At 46.0% G+C, this 21,275-nt stretch overlaps 1 protein-coding gene across 1 annotated transcript in view; it reads left to right on the top strand.

The window, feature by feature from the left end:
* Positions 1-326: 326 nt before the first annotated feature.
* Slc22a2 (solute carrier family 22 member 2) overlaps positions 327-21,275 on the top strand; it is a 35,573-nt gene continuing 14,624 nt past the window's right edge. The window contains exons 1-7 of the mRNA XM_050135901.1: positions 327-740; positions 2,657-2,760; positions 10,225-10,379; positions 13,461-13,629; positions 16,261-16,375; positions 17,913-18,019; positions 20,412-20,626. Of these exons, the coding sequence (XP_049991858.1) occupies positions 327-740; positions 2,657-2,760; positions 10,225-10,379; positions 13,461-13,629; positions 16,261-16,375; positions 17,913-18,019; positions 20,412-20,626 (1,279 nt within the window). The remainder of the gene's footprint in view (positions 741-2,656; positions 2,761-10,224; positions 10,380-13,460; positions 13,630-16,260; positions 16,376-17,912; positions 18,020-20,411; positions 20,627-21,275) is intronic.

The raw sequence follows: 21,275 nt of genomic DNA, 5'->3' as shown, positions 1-21,275 counted from the left end.
CCCCGTGGGATACAGAGAAGGGATTGTTTGTAGAGCCGGTGTGAGCAGAGACGGACTCACAGAGAATGAGGTTACAGTAAACACATCACACTCCAGGGCCTGCTCTGGGCATTTCCGGGCAGCAAGATCTTCCCCCGTTGGAGAGGTGCGGTTGGAAGTTGTCCTGCCCAAGGAAAGTCTGACCCGAAGGCTGGTCCCTCTTTAAAGTAAACTAACGCTCACCCTTTGACTCTTGGTCAAGAGTCGTCCTGAGCTGACCGTGGCCGCCTTCAGCAGCATTTGGAGTCCGGCAGGCGAAACCTCAGAATCAGCTGCCTCCGAGAGCCATGCCGACGGTGGATGACATTCTAGAACATATAGGGGAGTTCCACCTTTTCCAGAAGCAAACGTTTTTCCTCTTAGCTCTGCTCTCGGGTGCCTTCACTCCCATCTATGTGGGCATCGTTTTCCTGGGCTTCACCCCTAACCACCGCTGCTGGAGTCCCGGGGTGGCCGAATTGAGCCAGAGATGTGGCTGGAGCCTAGCAGAGGAGCTGAACTACACGGTGCCAGGCCTGGGGTCTGCAGAGGAGGCCTCCTTCCTCAGCCAGTGCATGCAGTATGAGGTGGACTGGAACCAGAGCACCATTGACTGTGGGGACCCACTGTCCAGTCTGGCTACCAACAGGAGCCACCTGCCTCTGAGCCCCTGCCAGCATGGCTGGGTGTACGACACTCCTGGCTCCTCCATCGTCACCGAGGTAAGTGAGTTCAGGGATCAGGATGCAAATGAAGCAAATGATTGAACTAGGAAACACATGGTTCTTATGCTTGCCCAGACATGCTTTTTGGACTCATATGCCTTGTAAAATCCTAGTTTCCTGGCTAAAATAAGGTGGTTAAATAACTCTGAGGTGGTTATTGAGAACTCCTTCAGTACTGCTAGGGGTGATTCTGGCATATGCAGGTCTTGGCAGTAAGCAACAAGCAAACCCACATCGGGATGCCTAAAAGTGATGTCAGATGTGGGCATGCTTCTAGAATTCACATTTGCCAGAAGCTGCCTATCCCACCACACAAAGGCCACCAAAAATAGTGTGGCCCTCCTCTGATATCTGCTCTGCTAATGGGTGTTATAAGATGTACTTTTTTTTCTCCAGAGATATGTGTTCCCCTTTAGTGTGGTCAAAATGCCCACAGGAAATTTTGGGGCTTGGGGTTAGACTATGGTACAACTATTTTTATTTAAAAAAAGTCTAGTCACAAGGGCAGGCAAGGTGACTTAGAGGGTCAAGCACTCGCCACGCAAGTCTGACAATTCAAGGTCAATCCCAGCCCCCTGTGAAAGTAGAGAGAGGCCAGCTTCACAAAGTTGTCCTCTAACTTTCACATACATGTAGGGACAGGTGCGCACCTACCCACATACATCATGTACACACATACAGTGGTGATAAAAGTGATTTCAAAGATACATTCGTGGTTGGGGGTATGGTTCACTAGGTAAAGCACCCTGCCTTGTAAGCTTGAGAACCTGAGTTTAATGCCCAGAACCCGCAGAGAAAGCCAGGTGTGGGCACGTGATAATAGTTCCAGTATCAGGGAGGCAAAGACGGTTGAACTCGTGAGCCTTGCTAGCCAGCCAGCTGAACCTAGTTGGCCAGATCCAGGCCAATGAGAGGCCCTATATCAATAAAAAAGTGAGGATGGTGCCTGAGAAGTGGCAACTGGGGCTGCTCCCTGACCCCATCTGCATGTGTGCATACTTAGGAACACTCACATGTATGCATACACACACATACATATGATCTAAGTGTGAGGCCTCATTCCCTGAAGAGGAAGATCAAGCATGGACACTTACTGCGGAACTGTCCTGCAGACATAGAGGAAGCTGTTCAGCAGCTAGTTAGAAAGGACCGCCTGGGTCCTCGGAGGGTCTCCTGGCCTTCAGCGGGAGAGCCTCGTCTGGGGGATCTGAAACAGGCTCCACATCACATCACGGCTCTAGGATACCACTCTGAAATAGCTCTGCAGAGACTTACCTCATCCCTTTGTACAGAGCTCAGGAAACTGAGGCCAGGGCAGGAGAACTCGGATGTGCTCTAGACTGCAGAATAAGAAGGCAGGGTGAGGTTAGAAAACCATCTCTCCTGCCTGCCAGGCCAGCACTGGTCACCCTCCACCTGCCTTCCGAGCACAACAGGACTCTGTGAATCCCCCAGTTGTTTAACATAACAGACAGCTGAGAGATCTTAAATCTCACGCTCCCTGGCTGTACAGATGTATCACCTCTGTGTCTTAGGGCTAGAAGGGAGAAGATGGGCTTGTCTATAAATCAAGTTGCTGCCTGCGTTCAGTCGATAGAGCCAACGCTTTAGCCAAATGCCCAACTCCCACTGCCAGATGGAATGCTAAATGGATTCCAGGGGAAATCTTTTTGCTGGTCTATAGAAAATTAGCATGGGTTAGGAAACAGCTGGGCTGTTGGCACTCGGTTCAAGAAATAGTAAGTAAGTAGCACGCGCTAATTAGCCGAACCCCTGAGCTCCCAGGACGCCCAGTTGGGAATATTCAAAGAACTCTCTGAGCTGAACTGTGTCTAACAAGATTATAACAGCATTTTCTCCCTCTCTCCCTCCTGCTCCTCCCCCGCCTTGGACCACACCTCACATCTGGACAGTTTAACCTAGTGTGTGCTCACTCCTGGATGCTGGACCTGTTTCAGTCGGTAGTGAACGTGGGGTTTTTCATCGGTGCTGTAGGGATTGGCTACCTAGCAGACAGGTAGGTGAGACACCTGCAGGGCTTTTTAAATAACCTGCAGGTTCAGACAGCTCTTGGGCTCACCCACCCTGCATGAATCCCTCTTTGCCCCAAACACACAGGCGGACCACTCACTCCCACCCACCTTAATGGTGACTGCTTTTATGCTCTTGGAGTTTTCTCAGCTGCTTTGAGAATAATGACTCATGTTTTACTCTCGGATCCTCTGGAGGTCAGGGAAGGAGGTTTCGACCACCAGGCAGGACTTTTTTCTTATGGACTATCTATCTACCAGTTCAGGGCTGGCAGAGGCAACAAATGATTTCATGCCTTTTGTGATTCTCAGTTTATTCTTTGGCCTCACTGTCTCCCACATGGTCATGAGCCATCAGGAGCTGTGAGCACCATCCAGACCAGCTAATCCTCACAGACCAGAAGCCCATCCCTAGGCTCTATGCCTGTCGGACTGTCCATATTCAGTGTCTGTGGGCTGTGCTCTGACTCTGGTCGCCCATCATTGTGAACTTCTGCTCACTGTACAAAAGTTTGTATGTGTGTGTGTGTGTGTTAATATTCTTTGCATTTTCTTTGATCATTTATTTTTACTTTTATTAAAATATGATTTCATCATCCCTTCCCTTTCCTCCCTCCAATCCCTCTGATATCCCTCCAACTCTTGAGCTGATACCCTCCTTTTCTTTAATTAGTATTGTTACATACCTGTATACATAAACAAATATGTAACTACAACCTGCTGTGTCTTTTTATTGCTGTTGTGCGTATATGGTTTCAAGACTGACCAGGATAACCTGAGAAAGGCTGTCTCACTCCCTTAGCAGTCACTAGCTGCCTGTACATCTTGTCTAGGGGCGGGGCCCCGTGAGTTTCCCTTTCCGAGTTAGCATTCTATTGATATTGTCAGTGTCCATGGTTTGTTTATGCAGCCATTTCTAAAAGACTATAGACTTCCAGGTCCTCTGGCTCTTGCCATCTTTGCCGGCCTCTTCCGTGATATTCCCCAGCCTCAGATGCCAAAGCTGGGCACCCTGTACCCCGTCGATCTTTACATTGTGTCCAGTTGAAGTTTCCTGTGAAGGTCTCCCCTTGCTGTAGAGAGATGCTTCCTTTCTGATGAGGGGGAATGGCTACATTTACCCATCAGGTACAAGGCTAAGGCTTAGAATGCAATTAAGGGAGTTGTTTATTGCAATGCACCTTTGCTCGGTAGATGACCATTAGCTAGGAAGGGGAGTACTCAACAGAGAGAGGACTGTAGATACCTGGGTCATCAGAGTCAATGATACAATACTCATAACACCCCCAATTACAGAGTGCCTGTCATAAGCCAGGCACTGAAACTCTATGACCTGGCTGGCACCAGTCTTACCGCCAGTCACCTAACAGCACAGTAATATGTACCTGTGTATTAACGTGTGTAATGTGTACTATGATGATACATCCATACAGTCTGTATATGTGTATGCACAGAGACATGGTTAGACATAGCATTTCTGTGTCACATAAATCCGGTGGGTGCAAACGGCCCCGGATAATCAGATGTAACAACACAAGGAGGAAACGATACGCTTTACATGCTTATTGAACTTGCTTTTAATGAGATTTAATTATAAGCATGCATAGCTCTTAAGAATGACTGTATTAAACAATCAGCCTGCGAAAATAAATATTTGACCCAGAAATATCTAGCAGTTGAGTCCTGTGCTCACACACTGCCTTTTCAAGCGTCCCCAGCCATCTCTCTACTATGACTATAATCTAAATGTAAGGCGGCTTTCTTTAGTTATTCATCGAGCTGGCATTGAAATTGCAAAAGAATTAAAGGTTTATAAGAATGTACTGACTTTACAAGAGCCTGAGGCCCCATTGGCAGCAGGAGGGAGGATGGGTGGAGGTGGAGGTGGAGGTGGAGGCGCTGTGCCAAAAGTCACAATGCATTTGTAACTGTCTGCTCAGCCTCCCTGGCTAGGCTCTTCCCGACTGGCTGTGGGCGGTTGTGAGGTGGTGGGGGGGGGGGGGGGGGGTGAGGGGGGGGGGGGGGGGGGGGGTGATTTCATTTCTACCTCATTACACAGAACTGAAGGTAGCTCTTTGCAGGCTGCCCCTGGAGTGAAGACAGACACATTAATGAGGTGATCCAGGGCCCAATCACCCTCACAGGCCACTGGCTAGGCAGCTCCTGGCTCACCCACTCCCTGGTAGACCAAGGTGGACATTAACACCAGACTTCCAGGAAGTGCCGTGCGCACAGGTGACACCGGTAGGCTGCAGAAGCCAGTTAACTATTGTCAGCCCACTCAAGTAGACGAGGTCCAATCCCTCCTCACAGCACGTTCCAGAGAACGATCCAATCTGCCAGCTCCCCTCCTCCTCAAGTGAGCTCATCCTTCTGTCCCTATGCCGGCAAGCTCTAGAAAGCTCCTAGTTCCTTCTGCTCCTCTGGAGGCTTTGGATGTGTCTCTAGTTCTTTCCCCAACGCTACCTGAAGCTTTGCTCTTTATTGCTCTTTTTTCTGTTCCACACGCATGCAGGAGGGCAAAGCAGGGCAAGGAAAAGACACGCCACTTCTCTTCTGAATACCTAACGCCCACTACAAGCTTTAGACATCATGCAATAAGTTAAGAACGGCACGGAAACCCATTTCATCCACAAATTGTAACCAACATTGTAACAAAATACTGTTTTTCACAAACAAAATGTTAAACATGCCCTAATAGCTGATTTGGGCACGGTGTTTAGAAGAAAGTCAGGATATTTTGAAATTATCCAGATAAGAACACTGAAGGGGAAAAAAAGCAAAGTAAGGAAAAGGAGAGAAAGAGGAATGAAGGAAAAGACAGGGAGAAAAGAAAGGAAGTGAGGAGGAAGGAATGGAGGAGGGGTGGAAATTGCTTGCAGGAATTCAACCTGTGCCACAGTTGTGAACTGAGTTGTCTACTAAAATGTCCAGTTTGTTCCTGGCTCCCAGCTTCCCGAGAAGGGTTTTCTGTCAGCTGACACACAGGAAGCAGTCTTTCACCAGCTCCAAGCATTTTGCATATTGTATTCTAATAAGCATTTTGCATATTGTATTCTGATAAGGAATAACGAGTGTTGATCTAGCGGCATGCTTGCGGGCATTTCACAGCAAGCTTTCTGGAGGGGACTCGTCCATCAAAGCGAGGCCACTGTACTCAGAGGTGTCTGGGGACAGCATTTGCTCAGCATAAGCGCGAGGACAAATGACCTCAGAGGCCAGGTGATCGGTTGTAGTCAGTAGGAAGTAGCAAGGTTTGTGCCTGCTTACCCTTGTTTTTAGAGTAATGTTTAAATTGTAAGTGGGTGTCACTTGACTTTTAATAACGGTTGTGTTTAACAATTAATTTGCCCCTCTTCCTCTTGGGAGTCAGCGCCTGCTGTCCCAAGAGAAGCAGCTCAAAGCAGAGCTGCAGTGGGCTGAGGCCAACTGTTACCAGATGTTGAGAATCTCTGGAAACATACTCTCCAGCTACCACATAGGCCAGCTGTTTTACTACGGACCCTCATTTGATCTCACTTAGGACCATGACAGCCTCATAAAGTAGATATTTTTTAATTTACTTATTTATTCTTAAAAACAATCTTTTCTCATTTTTCATACCAATCCCAGTTCCTACTCACTCCCCTCTTCCCACTCCCTCCATCTTCCCACCTACCCCACCCCCAATCCACTCCTCAGGGAGGGTAAGGCTTCCCAGGGGGAGTCAACAAACATTAGCATATCACTTTGAGGCTGGACTAAGGCTCTCCCTACTATATCTAGGCTGAGCAAGAGAATGGGCTTCAAAAAGCCAGTACAAGCACTAGGGATAAATCCTGGTCTCACTGTCTGTGACCCCACAGACTGTCCCAACCACACATCTGTCCCCCACATTCAGAGGACCTAATTTGGTCCTGTGCAGGTTCCCCTGCAGTCAGTCCAGAGTCAGTGAGCTCACACTAGCTCAGGTCAGCTGTTTCTGTGGGTGTCCCCATCATGGTCTTCACCCCTTTGCTCATATTCTCACTCCTCCCTCTCTTTGGCTGGACTTTGGCAGCTCAGCCCAGTGCTCTGCTGTGGATCTCTGCATCTGATTCCGTCTGTTGCTAGATGAAGGCTGCAAATAGTGAAAGTTTGACTCCTATCTTTCCTATTTGTGTCCCCTTGATCTCCTTTTGTTGTCTTATTGCTCTAGGTAGAACTTCAAATACTATGTTGAATAGATATCAAGAGATCGTACAGCCTTGTCTTGTTCCTGATTTTAGTAGAATCGCTTTGAGTTTCTCTCCATTTAATTTGATGTTGACTGTTGGCTTGCTATATATTGCTTTTATTATGTTTAGATATGTTTCTTTTATCTCTATCTCTCTAAGGAAACCCAGAGAATCATTAGGTCATACTTCAGAAATGTGTACTCCACAAAACTGACAAAATATAAAATAAATAGACAATTTTCTGGATAGGTACCACATACCAAAATTAAATCAAGACCAGATGAACAATTTAAATAGGCCTACAACCCCTAAGAAAATAGAAACAGTCATCAAAAGTATCCCAACCAAAAACAGCCCAGGGCCTGACAGTTTCCATGCAGAATTCTACCAGAACTTCAAAGATGAGCTAATACTTATACTCCTCAAATTGTTCCACATAATAGAAAGAGAAGGAACATTGCCAAACTCTTCTCTTTACGAGGTTACAGTTACCCTGATACCCAAACCACAGAAAGACTCAGCTAAGAAAGAGAACTACAGACCAATCTCCCTCATGAACATTGTTGCAAAAATACACAATAAAATCCTAGCAAACGGAATCCAAGAACACATAAAAAAAAATCAGCCACCATGATCAAGTCGGCTTCATCCCAGAGATGCAGGGCTGGTTCAACATATGAAAATCTATCAATGTAATCTACCATATAAATAAACTGGAAAAAAAAAACCACGATTACCTCATTAGATGCTGAAAAGCACTGAACAACACCCAGCACCCCTTCATGTAAAGTAGATTTTTACCACCTGTCGCTTACAGAGAAGCACTTCTTCCCAGGTATTAATGACCATATAAGTTAATCCAGATTTTGTTATAAATCAAGCTGTGATCCATCTGTCTGGGTGAGCCTGAGGCTCTACATATTTGCCACGCTCCCAAATAATGTCGTTAGCCCCTTCCCCTGTTCCGACAAAGAAGGCCTTGGTCTCTATACTGGGTAATAGACAGCTAAAGGACACTCCAAACTGGTACCCAGCCACTCTGGTTCTGTCTAGATGTCACTAATTTAACTGCCTATGGTGTGTGTGTCCATGGAGGAGGACATCTCAAGCTATTGGGGCCATTGCAGTCTCTCTGTAACATGGACTTACTCTCCCTGCTTGGAGTCTTCAATAATGCATTTCCCTCCTCCGGCCAAAAGATTTTCTCCTTCTTCAGCAACATTCACAGCGGCTTTACTATAAATCCAAATCCACTAGGCCCCGAGGAATTGTCACTTGAATAAACCTTTACAGATTCAGAGAAAGGGTTGTAACTGTGTCCAGCTTACGGCCCATACACCACTTGGAGCCAAGGACAGCTATGGTGGCGGTCGGGCATAGAATACAAATTTATGCAAAACATTGAGGTGCATGTGTGTGTGCGCGCATGCACACACACGCACACCAGAGATCAACACCGGGCATCTTTGCTCTCTGCTTTATTTTTGAGACGGGGCCTCTCACTGAACCTAGGGCTTGCTGTTTTAACTAGAATAGGTGGCCAGTGAGCCCTAGAGATCACCCACCTTTGCCCCCCACCTCCCAGCAAATGCCACCACACCCGGCTTTGTGTGTAGATGCTGGACATCCAAATTCAGGTGCTCATGCTTCAAAGCAAGAACTTCACCTGCTGAACTGTCTCCTCAGCCTTATGGTATAGTGATATTTTATTTATGTTTTAATAAATAAAGTTTTCCTGAAAATCAAAGGGCAAGACTAAGCCACTAGATGTCAGGCCCATGGTGGCTCACTCCTTTAATCCCAGGATTTGGGAGACAGAGACAGATGGATCTCTGTGAGTTCAAGGTTACTCTGAGCTACACAACAACAGTGCAGAAACAGATCCAGGTGGTGGTGGCTCACACCTTTAACCCCAGCACCAGAGAGTCACGGCCTTTAATCCTAGCACTGGAGAGGAATATAAGATGGGAAGAGACAGAGGATCAGGGCTCAGTCTGCAGTCACCCAGCCTTGGTAGAGGTTAAGACTTCTCTAATGAGTTAACTGCTTTGCTTTTCTGATCTTTAGCTTGAACCCCAATATCTGTCTCTGGGTTTTATTATTTATGCTACACTATGGCAAGATTTTCTTTAAATATCTTGACTGCTTGGTTCTTAAGCATAAACTTCATAGATGACACCATGTCATGTCCCAGGGTCAGGAGGTTAGAGAAGCTGAGAGGGCCGGTGGAAACAGGAAGGAACAGCGGAGGATGGGAGAAATGTCCGTCTGGCAAGCCTGGCACCAGAAGCTGCAGGGTTACATATTACAGTGGGGAGCCATGGATAGAGGACTAGGAAGTGACAGAGCCGAGGCCATCTTCGCTTCAGTAATTTACACTCATGACTAAAGAGGCGGCTTGAACTCCAAATTTCAGACTGAAAACATTAACACCCTACAACAATCATTACTAATGCTGTGGATCATTTTCAAATGGTCAGTTAATATCTGAACCACTCCCTAGAGCACAGCTGTCCCATAATAGGAGGAGCGGCTACTGCGTATTGAGTTACCATGGGAACGTGCAACCCTGATGATGAATACTGACTTTGGTTAAAGCAAACATTATGTGTGTGTTAGATATATGCTACACTATGGCGAGATTTTTATGTGTGCAATCAGGAGTATCCATCTGTGGGTCTTTATGTGCACGCCAAGGAGTATCCATCCGTGAGTCTTTATGTACGGGTACCAAGGAGTATCAATCCGTGGGTCTTTATGTGCGTATCAAAGAGTATCCATCAATCCATACCTCCAGATCGGCCCTCAGGTTTTGATCACATCTTTATAGCATCCGTGAATCTTCTCCAACTTCCAGGAATCCAGCTGTGATGGATCATAGTGTCAACTTGTTGGGATCTAGGGTCACCTAGAGACAAAGGTCTAGGTGCACCTGGGAGGGGATAACTGAGGTAGGGGAGAGCCACCTTAACTGTGGCATCTCCATTCCAGGAGCTGGGGTCCTGGATAACCAAAAGGAGAATGTGAGCCAAGTACCAGCATTTCCGGCTCTCTGCTTCCTGATTGCAGATGCAAGGCAGCCAGCTGCCCCAAGCTGCTCTGACTGCCCTTCTCTGATGAGTTCTACCCTAGAACTGGGAGCCAATAAACCCCTTCTCCTTCCACAAGCTGCTTTTACCAGTGTTTGTGTTATCACTAGGAGAAGTAACTAATACACCCACTAACCCCATGACCTTTCTTGGTTCTTCTCCATAGGTTTGGCCGGAAGTTCTGTCTCTTGGTCACCATCCTCATCAACGCTACCTCTGGGGTTCTCATGGCAGTTTCCCCTAACTATGTCTGGATGTTGGTGTTTCGCTTTGTCCAGGGACTGGTCAGCAAAGCAGGCTGGTTAATCGGCTACATCCTGAGTAAGAAAGCCTGAGATACTGCTGGGCGCGCATGGGGACTTTCAGTCAGGTGGAGCCCGGGCAGAAAGACAAGGCTGATTTTAATTCTGTACCCAAAGAATTTTTTAAGTCACCCAATCAATTCGCTCTGTTTTCCTCCTATCAACAGAAAACAATGAAGGCAGAATCACCACACCTCCCAGAGTCCTGTTTAGATTTCTTCAAAAATTTGTTTTCCAGACCCTGGGGTATTATACAGAGAGAAAGTCTAGCCTATACCAAACCTATTCAGGCAGGAGACGCCACAATAAGAGATGTGTTCAGAATGTAAGGGGATGTATTACTGTACTTCATCTGTTCTAGTAAACCATTTGGACATACGCACAAGGATTAGTGAAGGACACGAGCATGCTGGTGCACCCTGCCTATTCAGCAAGAGCTAGAACCACCCAGGAGAAAGGCCTTGGCATGCCTGAGAGAGATTACCTAGATTAGGCTAGCCCAGGTGGGAAGACCCATCCTTCCTGTGGGCAGCACCTGAGCTGTCAGGTCAGGGCTGGAGTTTACTCACTAGCAGCCAGAGTGACAATTAAAGTCCTTGAGGTGCAAAAGCATGCTTGAGTGCACACCACAGTGTCTACCTGGCAGCTGTGAAAAACCATCATCTAGTTAAATCTGGAAACCTCCGCCATCGTGTCCTTTCAGCTACACTTGGGCACTGAGCACTTTGGAATTAAGGGAATAAGACCGACGCTTTTATTGCACAAGAGGTAAATAGAAGATGTGCTTACATTATTTTACCTGGTAGGAATCTGGGCAATTGCAGGGCAGAAGGAGAACATCGTTTCTTCCAGAAGAGACAAACGATAAGTGATTGGCTGATGAAGGACTTAATGCATACCGCTCTTCAACCACTAATTTGGTTTCGAGAACACGCTGAGTAGAATTCAATTATGCAGAAGTACATTTTGTCATTAACTGCAACCTCCTACCGCTCATTTCCTCCGAAGTCCCTGTGAAAGTCCTTGAGTCACTGATGCCTGCCTTGTGACTCCTCCCCAACCCCAACCCCATCCTCACATCTCTCAAGCCTCACCCAGGACCCTGGACACTTTGAAAGGTAGACACTTGCCTTAGTGGAAGACACATACCATTTTGCTTAATTAAATCAGCTATTTAAAGATATTTTTAGATGGTTTACAGTAACTTATAAAGGTTTAGTGTGTGTGTCCATTGAACTAGAAAAGATTAAAATCTTTAGCAGGGGGCTGGAGAGATGGCTCAGTGGTTAAGAGCATTGCGTGCTCTTCCAAAGGACCTGAGTTCGATTCCCAGCAACCACATGGTGGCTCACAACCATCTGTAATGGGGTCTGGTGCCCTCTTCTAGCCTGCAGGCAATTCTGCAACAGAATTGTATCCATAATAAACAGAATATTGTATCCATAATAAATAAATAAATATTAAAAAAAATCTTTAGCAGGTTTGTGAGACATTTAAAGCAAAGACTGTGGCTTGTGGAACATGTGAAATTCCCATTCTAGCACGTTTGTTATATGAAAACAGCTCCTAGCTGTTGACCGAGTGCCATTCTGTTGACAGAGGTTTCTGTCCCACCCAGTCCTGCAGTCATTCAGTCCCAAAGAAACACACAGAGGCCTACATTAATTATAAACTGACTGACCTAGTATCTCAGGCTTCTTATTAACTCTTATAACCTATAATTCTCGTCTGTGTTAGCCACCTTATTCAGCAAGACAGTCACATCTTGCGTCCACTGCAGCTGGGTCACAACTGCAGACTGGGCTATCCTCTCCCAGAATTCTCCTGTTCTCATTGCCCCGCCTATACTTCCTGCCTGGCTACTGTCCAATCAGCATTTTATTAAACAAGTACAAGAAACAAATCTTTCAGGGTAAAACCATTGTCCCACAACACCTAGCTCCCTGCCTGCAGACCCCACAGGTCTGTCATGATACAGACATGGGGCCATAAATAAAGCTCCATCTGCAGCTGTGGCTGGTAACTTGCTTCTCAAAGGAAGTGACAAGTCTTGTTGTCTGTTTTCTACTTTCTAAGCCTTAGCTACTCCCACCATGAAGTTTTCAAAATAGATATATGTTTAACAACTCATTTGCAAAGTTTTTGAAAAATTTCAAATGAATTGTTTTGCGAGCTAGTACTAGCTGATCCCAGCCCACCACAGGGTTTCTAAGTCCTTTACATAAATAAACAAAATTGCAAATTATTTATCTCTGTAAAAGAACAGCTTGCATGTAAATGTTCCATTATAAATGAAGCATCTACAATACAGATTCAGTTTTTAATTCGTTTGTTTGTGCCTTGAGTTTTCACTGCCTGGTTGACACAGAACAGAACCTTGCATTTGTATGAAATATGATTACATTTATCTTTGAAACTTTAAAAACATTTTTATTTTATTTTTATTTATGTGTGTGCATGTTATGTGCCACACATGAGCAAGTACACATAGAGACCAGAAGATGTCAGACCCCCTGAAAGAGGAATTAGAGTTTGAGGTGGTTGTGAGTCTCCTAACATGGGTGCTGGGAACTAAACACAGGCCCTCTGCAGAAGCAGCAAGCTTTTAATCACTGAAATGTCTCTCCAGGCCCTGAAATTCCCCTTTGGCTTTGCTATTTTTATTTTCATTTTTTTATACAAAACCATGTATATAGTTCAGAATGGCTTTGAACTTAAAGGAATCCTCCCGCCTTGCCTCTGCCTCCCAAGTACTAGAATTACAGGCATGAGGTACCATGCCCAGCCTCATGCCTAATGTTATTCTCTAAGTCAAACAGTTTTGCTCATTTTGCTAACATGGTTCAGTTAATGCAAGTCTGTAATTAATACAATAGCAACAACTGCAACAAAAATGACCACCACTACACACACACACACACACACACACACACACACACACACACAAACACCTGCACACACAAACATTTTAAATTGCTCAGAGAGCTGTGCAGAAAATCCTATGTTAAACCTGTATTTTTGAGCTGGGCATTTGTGATTGCCTTAGGGTTGGAAGCCAGCTTTAGCTCATCTTGCTGACCATGTGGATTCTTTTCTGTAGTTACAGAATTTGTTGGTCTGGGCTATCGCAGAACAGTGGGGATTTTCTACCAAGTCGCCTTCACCTTCGGGCTCCTGATACTGGCAGGAGTGGCCTATGCTCTTCCCCACTGGAGATGGCTGCAATTCGCTGTGACTCTGCCCAACTTCTGCTTCCTGCTCTATTTCTGGTGAGTCTGCTGGGAACGAGAAGAAGGTGCCTTTAAATAATCTAGTTTGTCTAAGTCTCCCTTCCCCACGAACACCCTGCTTGGGTATGACAAGGCTTCCATCACTTTCCAGGGCTGTGTTATAGGAAGCCAATTCCGTTTGCTAAAATAAAACCTACACAGTGCCTCACTCGAAATCCATGTCCTTTAGCTTGGGACAGAAGAATCCTGTGGCCTGTTTCTTTCATCTCATGGGATTTATTTGACGTTTTGCTGCCAGCAGCTGGAATCCAGTTTGGATGGCAGAAAGAAGTCAACAGTATAGCCACTCATTATCCTGTTCCTCCTTTCCAAAACTCTAAGATGGACAGGCAGAGCGGCAAATGATTATATCACTGCTTTCCCATAGGCGTGACCAAGGCAGATACCTCCCATCAGTCATAACAGCAATTATCCCAAATAAGTCCAGCATGGCACTCCAGATAGACCATACTGAAAAATCAGAATTACCCAGGCTGATAAACTATATTCATCATTCCTACCCAAGGGAAACACATACAGACCAACATGGTGGTAGAGAGTCTTTCACAAGAAAGAGGAATTTAGAAGCACTCTCTCTATCTAGGTTATGAGTTGAGCTTTGGATATGCCAAATTTGAGATGCCAAAAGAGGGTTATGTACAGATATCCAGGACCAATGAAATATAACAATCCAGAATTCAAGTAAATTGCATGTATGTCTTGGTTACGTAGAGACAAATGGGATTGGTAAGAGCACGTGAAGAGAGATATGAGACAAGAGAACCAGAACTCAAGAAATATCAGTTTTGAAGAGATGGGTGGTTGTCACACAAGTGCAAAGACCTAAGTTCAGATCCTCAGCACCCATGTAAATATCAGACAGGTGTGGCAGCCCACCGGAATTTCAGAACTTGGAAGGCAGAACCGTGGGGTCCTTGGAGCACAATGGCTAGTTGGACTAGCCATATTGTCAACCTCTGGGTTCAGCTGAGCAGTTCTGGCAATCTGCCTCATTGAGCAAGGGGAAAGCAGGGGAGGAAGTCATCCTCAGGCCTCCACACAGGCACATGCACACCCACACATGCCCACACACACACGCAAGCACACATATACACACATGCAAAAAGAAAAGAAGGACATAAGCCACCAGTCCGAGCAAACAGAGAAGCTGGAACAAAAGGCATGAGCTGGTAGCACTATAGAGAACGGGGCAGCTTCAAGTGCAGATGTAGGGACTCCACAGGCAGGGGTTCTGGGAACATTCATCTCCCCTGGAACCTCCGTCAGTTACTTCCCAGGATTGGAGTCCCCGCCCCCACCACCATCAGTAAACCCAAGGCCACATTTCTGTAGATCAGGTGACACCAGGTTCTGTGGTAGCTTCCTGTCCCAAGCATTCCCACAGTAAGGCCCCAGTGAATGGCTGTCCAAATGTCACATAAACACAGATAATCCTTATGGATGCATCCAGCAGGCTGTAGAAAGAGTCCAAAGCCCACACATCTCAGCCTGGGTTGAGCCAGAGTTTCCTCCCCTGGTGTTCCCAGGAAAGCCTGGACCACCTACATGTTCCCCTGTAGGTTGTCCAGAGTCCTACCTTCTGCCAAGCCCACATTTCTCGCAATTCCTACCTGCTCCCCCTATCCAGGCACAGGCAATGGCAGCCACTAGACCTTTTCATGGGCAACTAGGAAAATAGTGCTACAGCATCTTAGTAGTTGGCCACCTCTGAGCAGACCACACTCTGGGTCTCGGCCCTTCTTAACCAAGGAGCCACGATGGCCTTCTCCACGTGGCCCTTCTACAGAAAGATCCTTCCCAGGGGCCACTAGGCCCTACCTTTCCCAGAGCAGTGAGCCACCAAAGCTTCCAGCCCTTAAGCCTTTAACCCTGTGTGCCTGGCCTTTCTAGCTTCTAGCATGGCTAGCTGCCCATCCTCCTCCATCCTCATCTCCATTCACCCTGACCTTGACGGCTCTGAGTGCTTCAAGACACCAGCTGGGACTTGCACAGGCTGCTTGAGCCTGCTAGGTCAGGATAGAGGGCCCTTGCTCCGAGCAGCACCCTGGGACTTGCCGGGGCTTCTTAAGCCTGATAGGTCAAGCTCAAGCCATGCAGTTCAGTTTCTGCATTGTGCCCACTACCTGACCTCAGAAGCTTACCTCGTTTCTTTCAGTATGAAATATATTTAAAAAATCATATAACATGGTATTATAACATGTAATGTGTTATCTGTGATATATAGCTATATAATAATGTATCAACTGTGTATGACATAGTTTAATTATAATACGTGTGTGTGTGTGTCATACGTACCCTTGTTTCCTTCCATAATGCTTTGTGACTCCCACCTCGATTCCTAATCTTAGTTCTCAGGTCTTTACAAAGCTCCTCATGGTGACACAAGCTACAGGCACAGTCACACCCTGCTCAGCAGCTCACCTGACCATTCAGGTTAGGAGCCTGAGGAGGAGGCCTGAAGGCTTCCTGGAGACAGGCTGATGGCAAGTCAGCACTTAAGGGAGGACAGAGCCTCACGTGCTCTCAGCAGCCTTGGTGTCCTAAGTAGATCGACTGAAACTCCCTGAGCAACACGCCCCCAGAAACCCCTCCCCTGCCCTTACGCCCTAGGTGCATACCCGAATCTCCAAGATGGCTGATCTCCCAGAACAAAAATGCAAAAGCCATGAAGATAATTAAGCAAATTGCTAAGAAAAATGGAAAATCGGTGCCAGCCTCTCTTCAGGTGAGTTGAGGCTTTGGGTGTCAGTTGGGGGGTAGTGACAGGAGGGTACAGAAAATATGCCATGTGTGCTAGCCATTGTGCAAGAGAGGCGTGGGGCCCACCCTGGCATTTTGGCCTCTCTGTAGGAAAATACAATAGAGTATTTCATACATAAAATTTGTGCTCCTTGGGAAAATAAGCAGATGGCAAACATCAGACTCAAAAATAAACCAGATTTTTTTTTTTTTTTTTTTTGAAAAACAGTCAATGAAGGAGCTGTTTCTATCTCATGCAGCTCAAGGTTTTGCTGGTCGCTCTGCCTCAGGGGTTTGTGCTGTTTTCTGCATGTCCAGCTTCCCAGGGCAAGTTCTAGGTCCACACAGCAGAGTTCTGAACACAAATAATTTCAAAGAATTATAAGCATTGGGGATATAGCCATTTGCTGTGTGCTTTACATTTTGCCTATAGTCGATCTCATCAGTCTGAAACCTTTTCATCTGATGGGACTAGAAAGGAGAAATGGATTGTATTAAAAAAAAAAAAGTTTGTCAAGGGTTGCTCTGTAGCTCAGGTGATAAGGTGTTTACCTAGCACACATGAAGCCCTGGGTTCGATTCCCAGAGAGGCACGAAAGCTTTGCCTGTGCATACCTAAATCTCCAGCACTTCGGAGGTGGTGGAGGCAGGAGGCTCAGCAGTTGGAAGTCATATTTGGCTACACAGTGAGTTCAAGGCTATCCTAGGCAGAAACTCTGTTTCAAAAGAAAATAAATAAAAAGAAAATGATGTCAAGATGTAAATAATTTCTGAATGAAAATGCAGCAAAGGTTAGGTTAACAATATGATTTGACGTTTTTACGTGATTTTGATATGAGAGACTCCGAGACCCTGTGTGTGCGTGTGTGTGTGTGTGTGTGTGTGTGTGTGTGTGTGTGTGTGTGTGAAGTATGGAGAGGGGTGAGACCTGAAGTTGATGTCAGTGATCATCTTTGCTCACTCCTCTACCTTACTCCTTGAGGCAAGGTCACTCAATCAAACCCAGAGCACACTGAGAAGGCTAGTCTTGTTATCTAACTTGCTCAGGGACTCACAGGCCAGCGACCACACCCACCCAGCATATAGATGTTCTGGGGATCTGAGCTCCAGTCCTCACTTGAATGGCAAGTGCTTTACCTGCCAGGCGTCTCCTCAGCCTCCCGGTGCTTTATTCCTACTGAGCTCCCAGTGATGCTGGTGCTGGTCTCGGTGTCAAGGTTTTGGACCTGAACTTCCTACCTATTGGTCCAGATGGGCCACTCAGGACCACCGAGCTGGGTCTCTCCATGGTACCCCAGCGTACCTCACAAATCGCATGCTGTGAGCGACCTAACTGCTCTATGACCAGGGTCCTCTTCTATACAATGGAGTGAAAAACAGACCCTAACTTGTAGGGTAAAAATGAAATAAGACAGAGTGCTCCATGGAGTTCATGATGGACACTCAGTGTTAAGTGCAGCTGCTGTTCTCTTTAGGACCCAGAGGTGTCTTCTAACAGAAAACACCCTTCTTGTTCTCCTTAGAGACTAAGAGCCGATGAGGATGCTGGCGAGAAACTGAACCCTTCATTCCTTGACTTGGTCAGAACCCCTCAGATAAGGAAACATACTTTGATCTTGATGTACAACTGGTAAGACGTCCCTTTGCTCTGACTTAAAATCCCTTCACATTCATACGATGACGGTCACCCATGTAAATTCCTCCACGCTCATACAATGATGGTCACCCACGTAAATCCCTCCGTACTCCTATGATGATGGTCACCCATGTAAATCCCTCCGCACTCATACGATCGCGGTCACCCACATAAGTCCCTCCACGCTCCTACGATGACAGTCACCCACATTAAGGAGGGGAAGAAGCCCTCCTTCAGATTATCACCTCTCCCAGCCTAGCATCAACAGAGGATGCTGATACGTAGCTCCCAGAGAGCATATTGACTAATAACATTGTCTCCAGACAACTGTGAATCCTGCTTGAGATGGGACAGAATTTCCGACAATTTACGAAGTGGTCCTAGCCTTGCTCCTGCTGTTTTGTGCTATATGTTTATATGGAGTGGCATTCTTTGGACTGTGACAATTACAAAAATATAAAAGCATAACGTATCAAAGTTCTGAAAAATACTGAAGATGCACTCTGCCCTGCGGCATCTGATACTCAATGTTTAATTATTTACATAAAAATAAATATGGGGCTGGAGAGATGGCTCAATGGTCAAACCCCTTGTGGTTCTTGTAGGAGACACAGGTTCAGTTCCCAGCACTGAACTGCAGCTCATGCTGCCTGTAACTCCAGTTTCAAGAGATCGGCCACCATGGGAGAGAGTAGGAGGGGAGGGGAGGGGAGGAAAATATATAGTTAAATAAAAACAATTTTATAAAAGGAGATTGGTCACCGTCTTCTGGGCCCCATAGCACCAGGCATGCACCTAGTAAACTTACATGCAGGCAAAACACCCATACACACAAACTGAAAATAAGTATTTTTAAAAAATAAGCATGCATATCCATATCATTAATATATACATTTACTTTAATCTGAATAAATTTGAAAATTATATAGAGATCGAAGAATTATTTTTAAATAATTTTTATGATTATCAGTAAATATTGATTTGTATGCCTATTTTTTTTTTTGTATGCCTATTTTATATGCCTGTATACACAGAGTGTCAAAAAAGTGTCTTGGGTGAAAAGTAGTTGAGAGTATAAAAATATTTAAGTAGCCCTGGCTGTGGCCCAGCAACCAATATGGTTTTTGTTTGTTTGAACACTTCAGGTGTTTCTAATATATAATCCAAAATGAAGTATTCATATAGATTATTTGACCCTGAGTACAGACCTCTACAGATGTGCAGAGCTAACAAGGAAAGGCCTCCCCCACCCTTTTTCCTGGGAGGGGAAAATAAACAAACAAACAAACATCTAGGGGTGTATGAGGAAGACAGCTCTGGCTCTCCACTGCAGCGACCAGAGCTTCTCAGGGCTGGCATGCACGTCAGTGTGAGAACCTCCCTTCTGAGGAAGCCATCTCCCAACAGGGACCACTGCCCCTCACAGTGGCTGCAGAAAATCTGCCCTCACTAGCAAAAGCCACACTTGTCACCGTCCTGCATGGCACAGGCAGCTTTGACCTTTGATCGCGTTCCCCTTTCCCTCTCTGAATACTGACTCTTGCCTGACAGCTTCAGATTTTCCATTATGTTAAGTTAACAAAATTAGAAACCCTCTCAGAAGGCTAGTTGCCTCAGGCCAGGGAGGAAACCTTGGAGAAGGGAGGCTGCATACTTTGGGTCTTCAGGTTCATGAAGTTTGAATTAAGTGGTCAAGTCTTTACACCCAAAATGTTTTAGAAAACCATAAAGAGGCTGGGAGGAGGCTCAGAGTAAACCACCATGCCAGCTGGGGACCTGAGTCTGGATTCCGGGCACCACATAAAAAGCTGAGTTTGAAGGCATATGTCTGTTACCTTAGTCCTGGGGAGGTGTGGACAGAAGGATCCCTGGGGCTTGATAGACAGATAGCCTAGAAAATCAGGGTCTCCAGGTTCAGGGAGAGACCCTATCTCAAAAAAAAATGAGGTGGAAAAAATTAGAGAGAAATGTATCAATTCTGACTTATACATATGTATATATTATACCTTCACCTACACAGGAACACTTACACACACATACCACATATACACACATACACACACACAAATAATATATAAATATAAGCAAAGAGAAAAATGATTGACGGCCATGAGCTATTATGACAGCCATTGCTATTATTCCACTAAATTACTCTATCAAGACTTCTCACCTTCTCATTGGACCCATGAATGGACTGTCCCCCAATGGTTTCCAGGTTTCTGTGTCTCCATGTCCCATCCACCACAGTAAAGCAATGGGTATAAAAACAACCGTGCAGATGGGATGCCAGAGAAAAAGCCCCCTACCACCAGCTCTTCATCTTTCCCTACCTCCTCCCCGCAGTAGCCCTGCGCTCAGCCTGACCACTGCTCTCCTTTCTGCTCAGGTTCACGAGCTCTGTTCTCTACCAGGGCCTCATCATGCACATGGGCCTCGCGGGGGGCAACGTCTACCTGGATTTCTTCTACTCTGCCCTGGTGGAATTCCCAGCTGCCTTCATTATCATCCTTACCATAGACCGGGTTGGTCGCCGCTATCCCTGGGCTGCATCAAATATGGTGGCGGGAGCAGCCTGTCTAGCTTCGGTTTTTATCCCTGACGGTAAGTTCAGAGAGCAGACAGCTTGAAGAACTTGGGCCCAGCACCAAAGCCTTGCCCTAGAATGTTCTAGTGATTCCCTTGATCGCTGTCTAATCCTTCACTGTAGATGAGAAAATTCTCACACCATCAGCGATTATTTTGTCTTTCCTCATAAAATGTTTCTTTGAGGAAAGAGGCAAAAGCCCATGAAACAATTCTTTTAGCCACCTGGAGCTTCATTTGAGGCTGTCATAGGCCAGTAATCACTTCCATTATACCCACACTTCACTTTGCTGGCTAGCTGGGGCAACCTCTATGACAGTATAAAGTTATGAAACCTTGGAGACAACAGAAAGATCAGGATTGTCCAGGAGCAGAGGGGAAAGGGCCACGGGCAGAGGACTTTCAGGGGAGGAAAAACACTCTGCGTGACATAATGGCATGTGTCCAGACCCACTGAGAGCTCCTTGGGTCAGCAGTGACCGCGACTTACCAGTGCGGATTCTTTAGTGGAGAAGAATATTGTGAATGGGGGCGGCCGTATGTATGTGGACAGGGGAACTGTGGCAAACTTGTACTTTCTTCATTTTGCTGTGAACCTAAGCTACACTTTTTAAATTTGCTTTAAGAGTTTTATATGTGTGTGTGTACTTTATGTGTGTCTGTATGT

Source organism: Alexandromys fortis, unplaced genomic scaffold (genome assembly GCF_014885135.2).
Source record: "Alexandromys fortis isolate MF-2015 unplaced genomic scaffold, M_Fortis_MF-2015_v1.1 scaffold_23, whole genome shotgun sequence".
Taxonomy (NCBI): domain Eukaryota; kingdom Metazoa; phylum Chordata; class Mammalia; order Rodentia; family Cricetidae; genus Alexandromys; species Alexandromys fortis.
The sequence above is the reverse complement of the archived record's forward strand: the minus strand, read 5'-3'. Positions and strand labels throughout refer to the sequence as shown.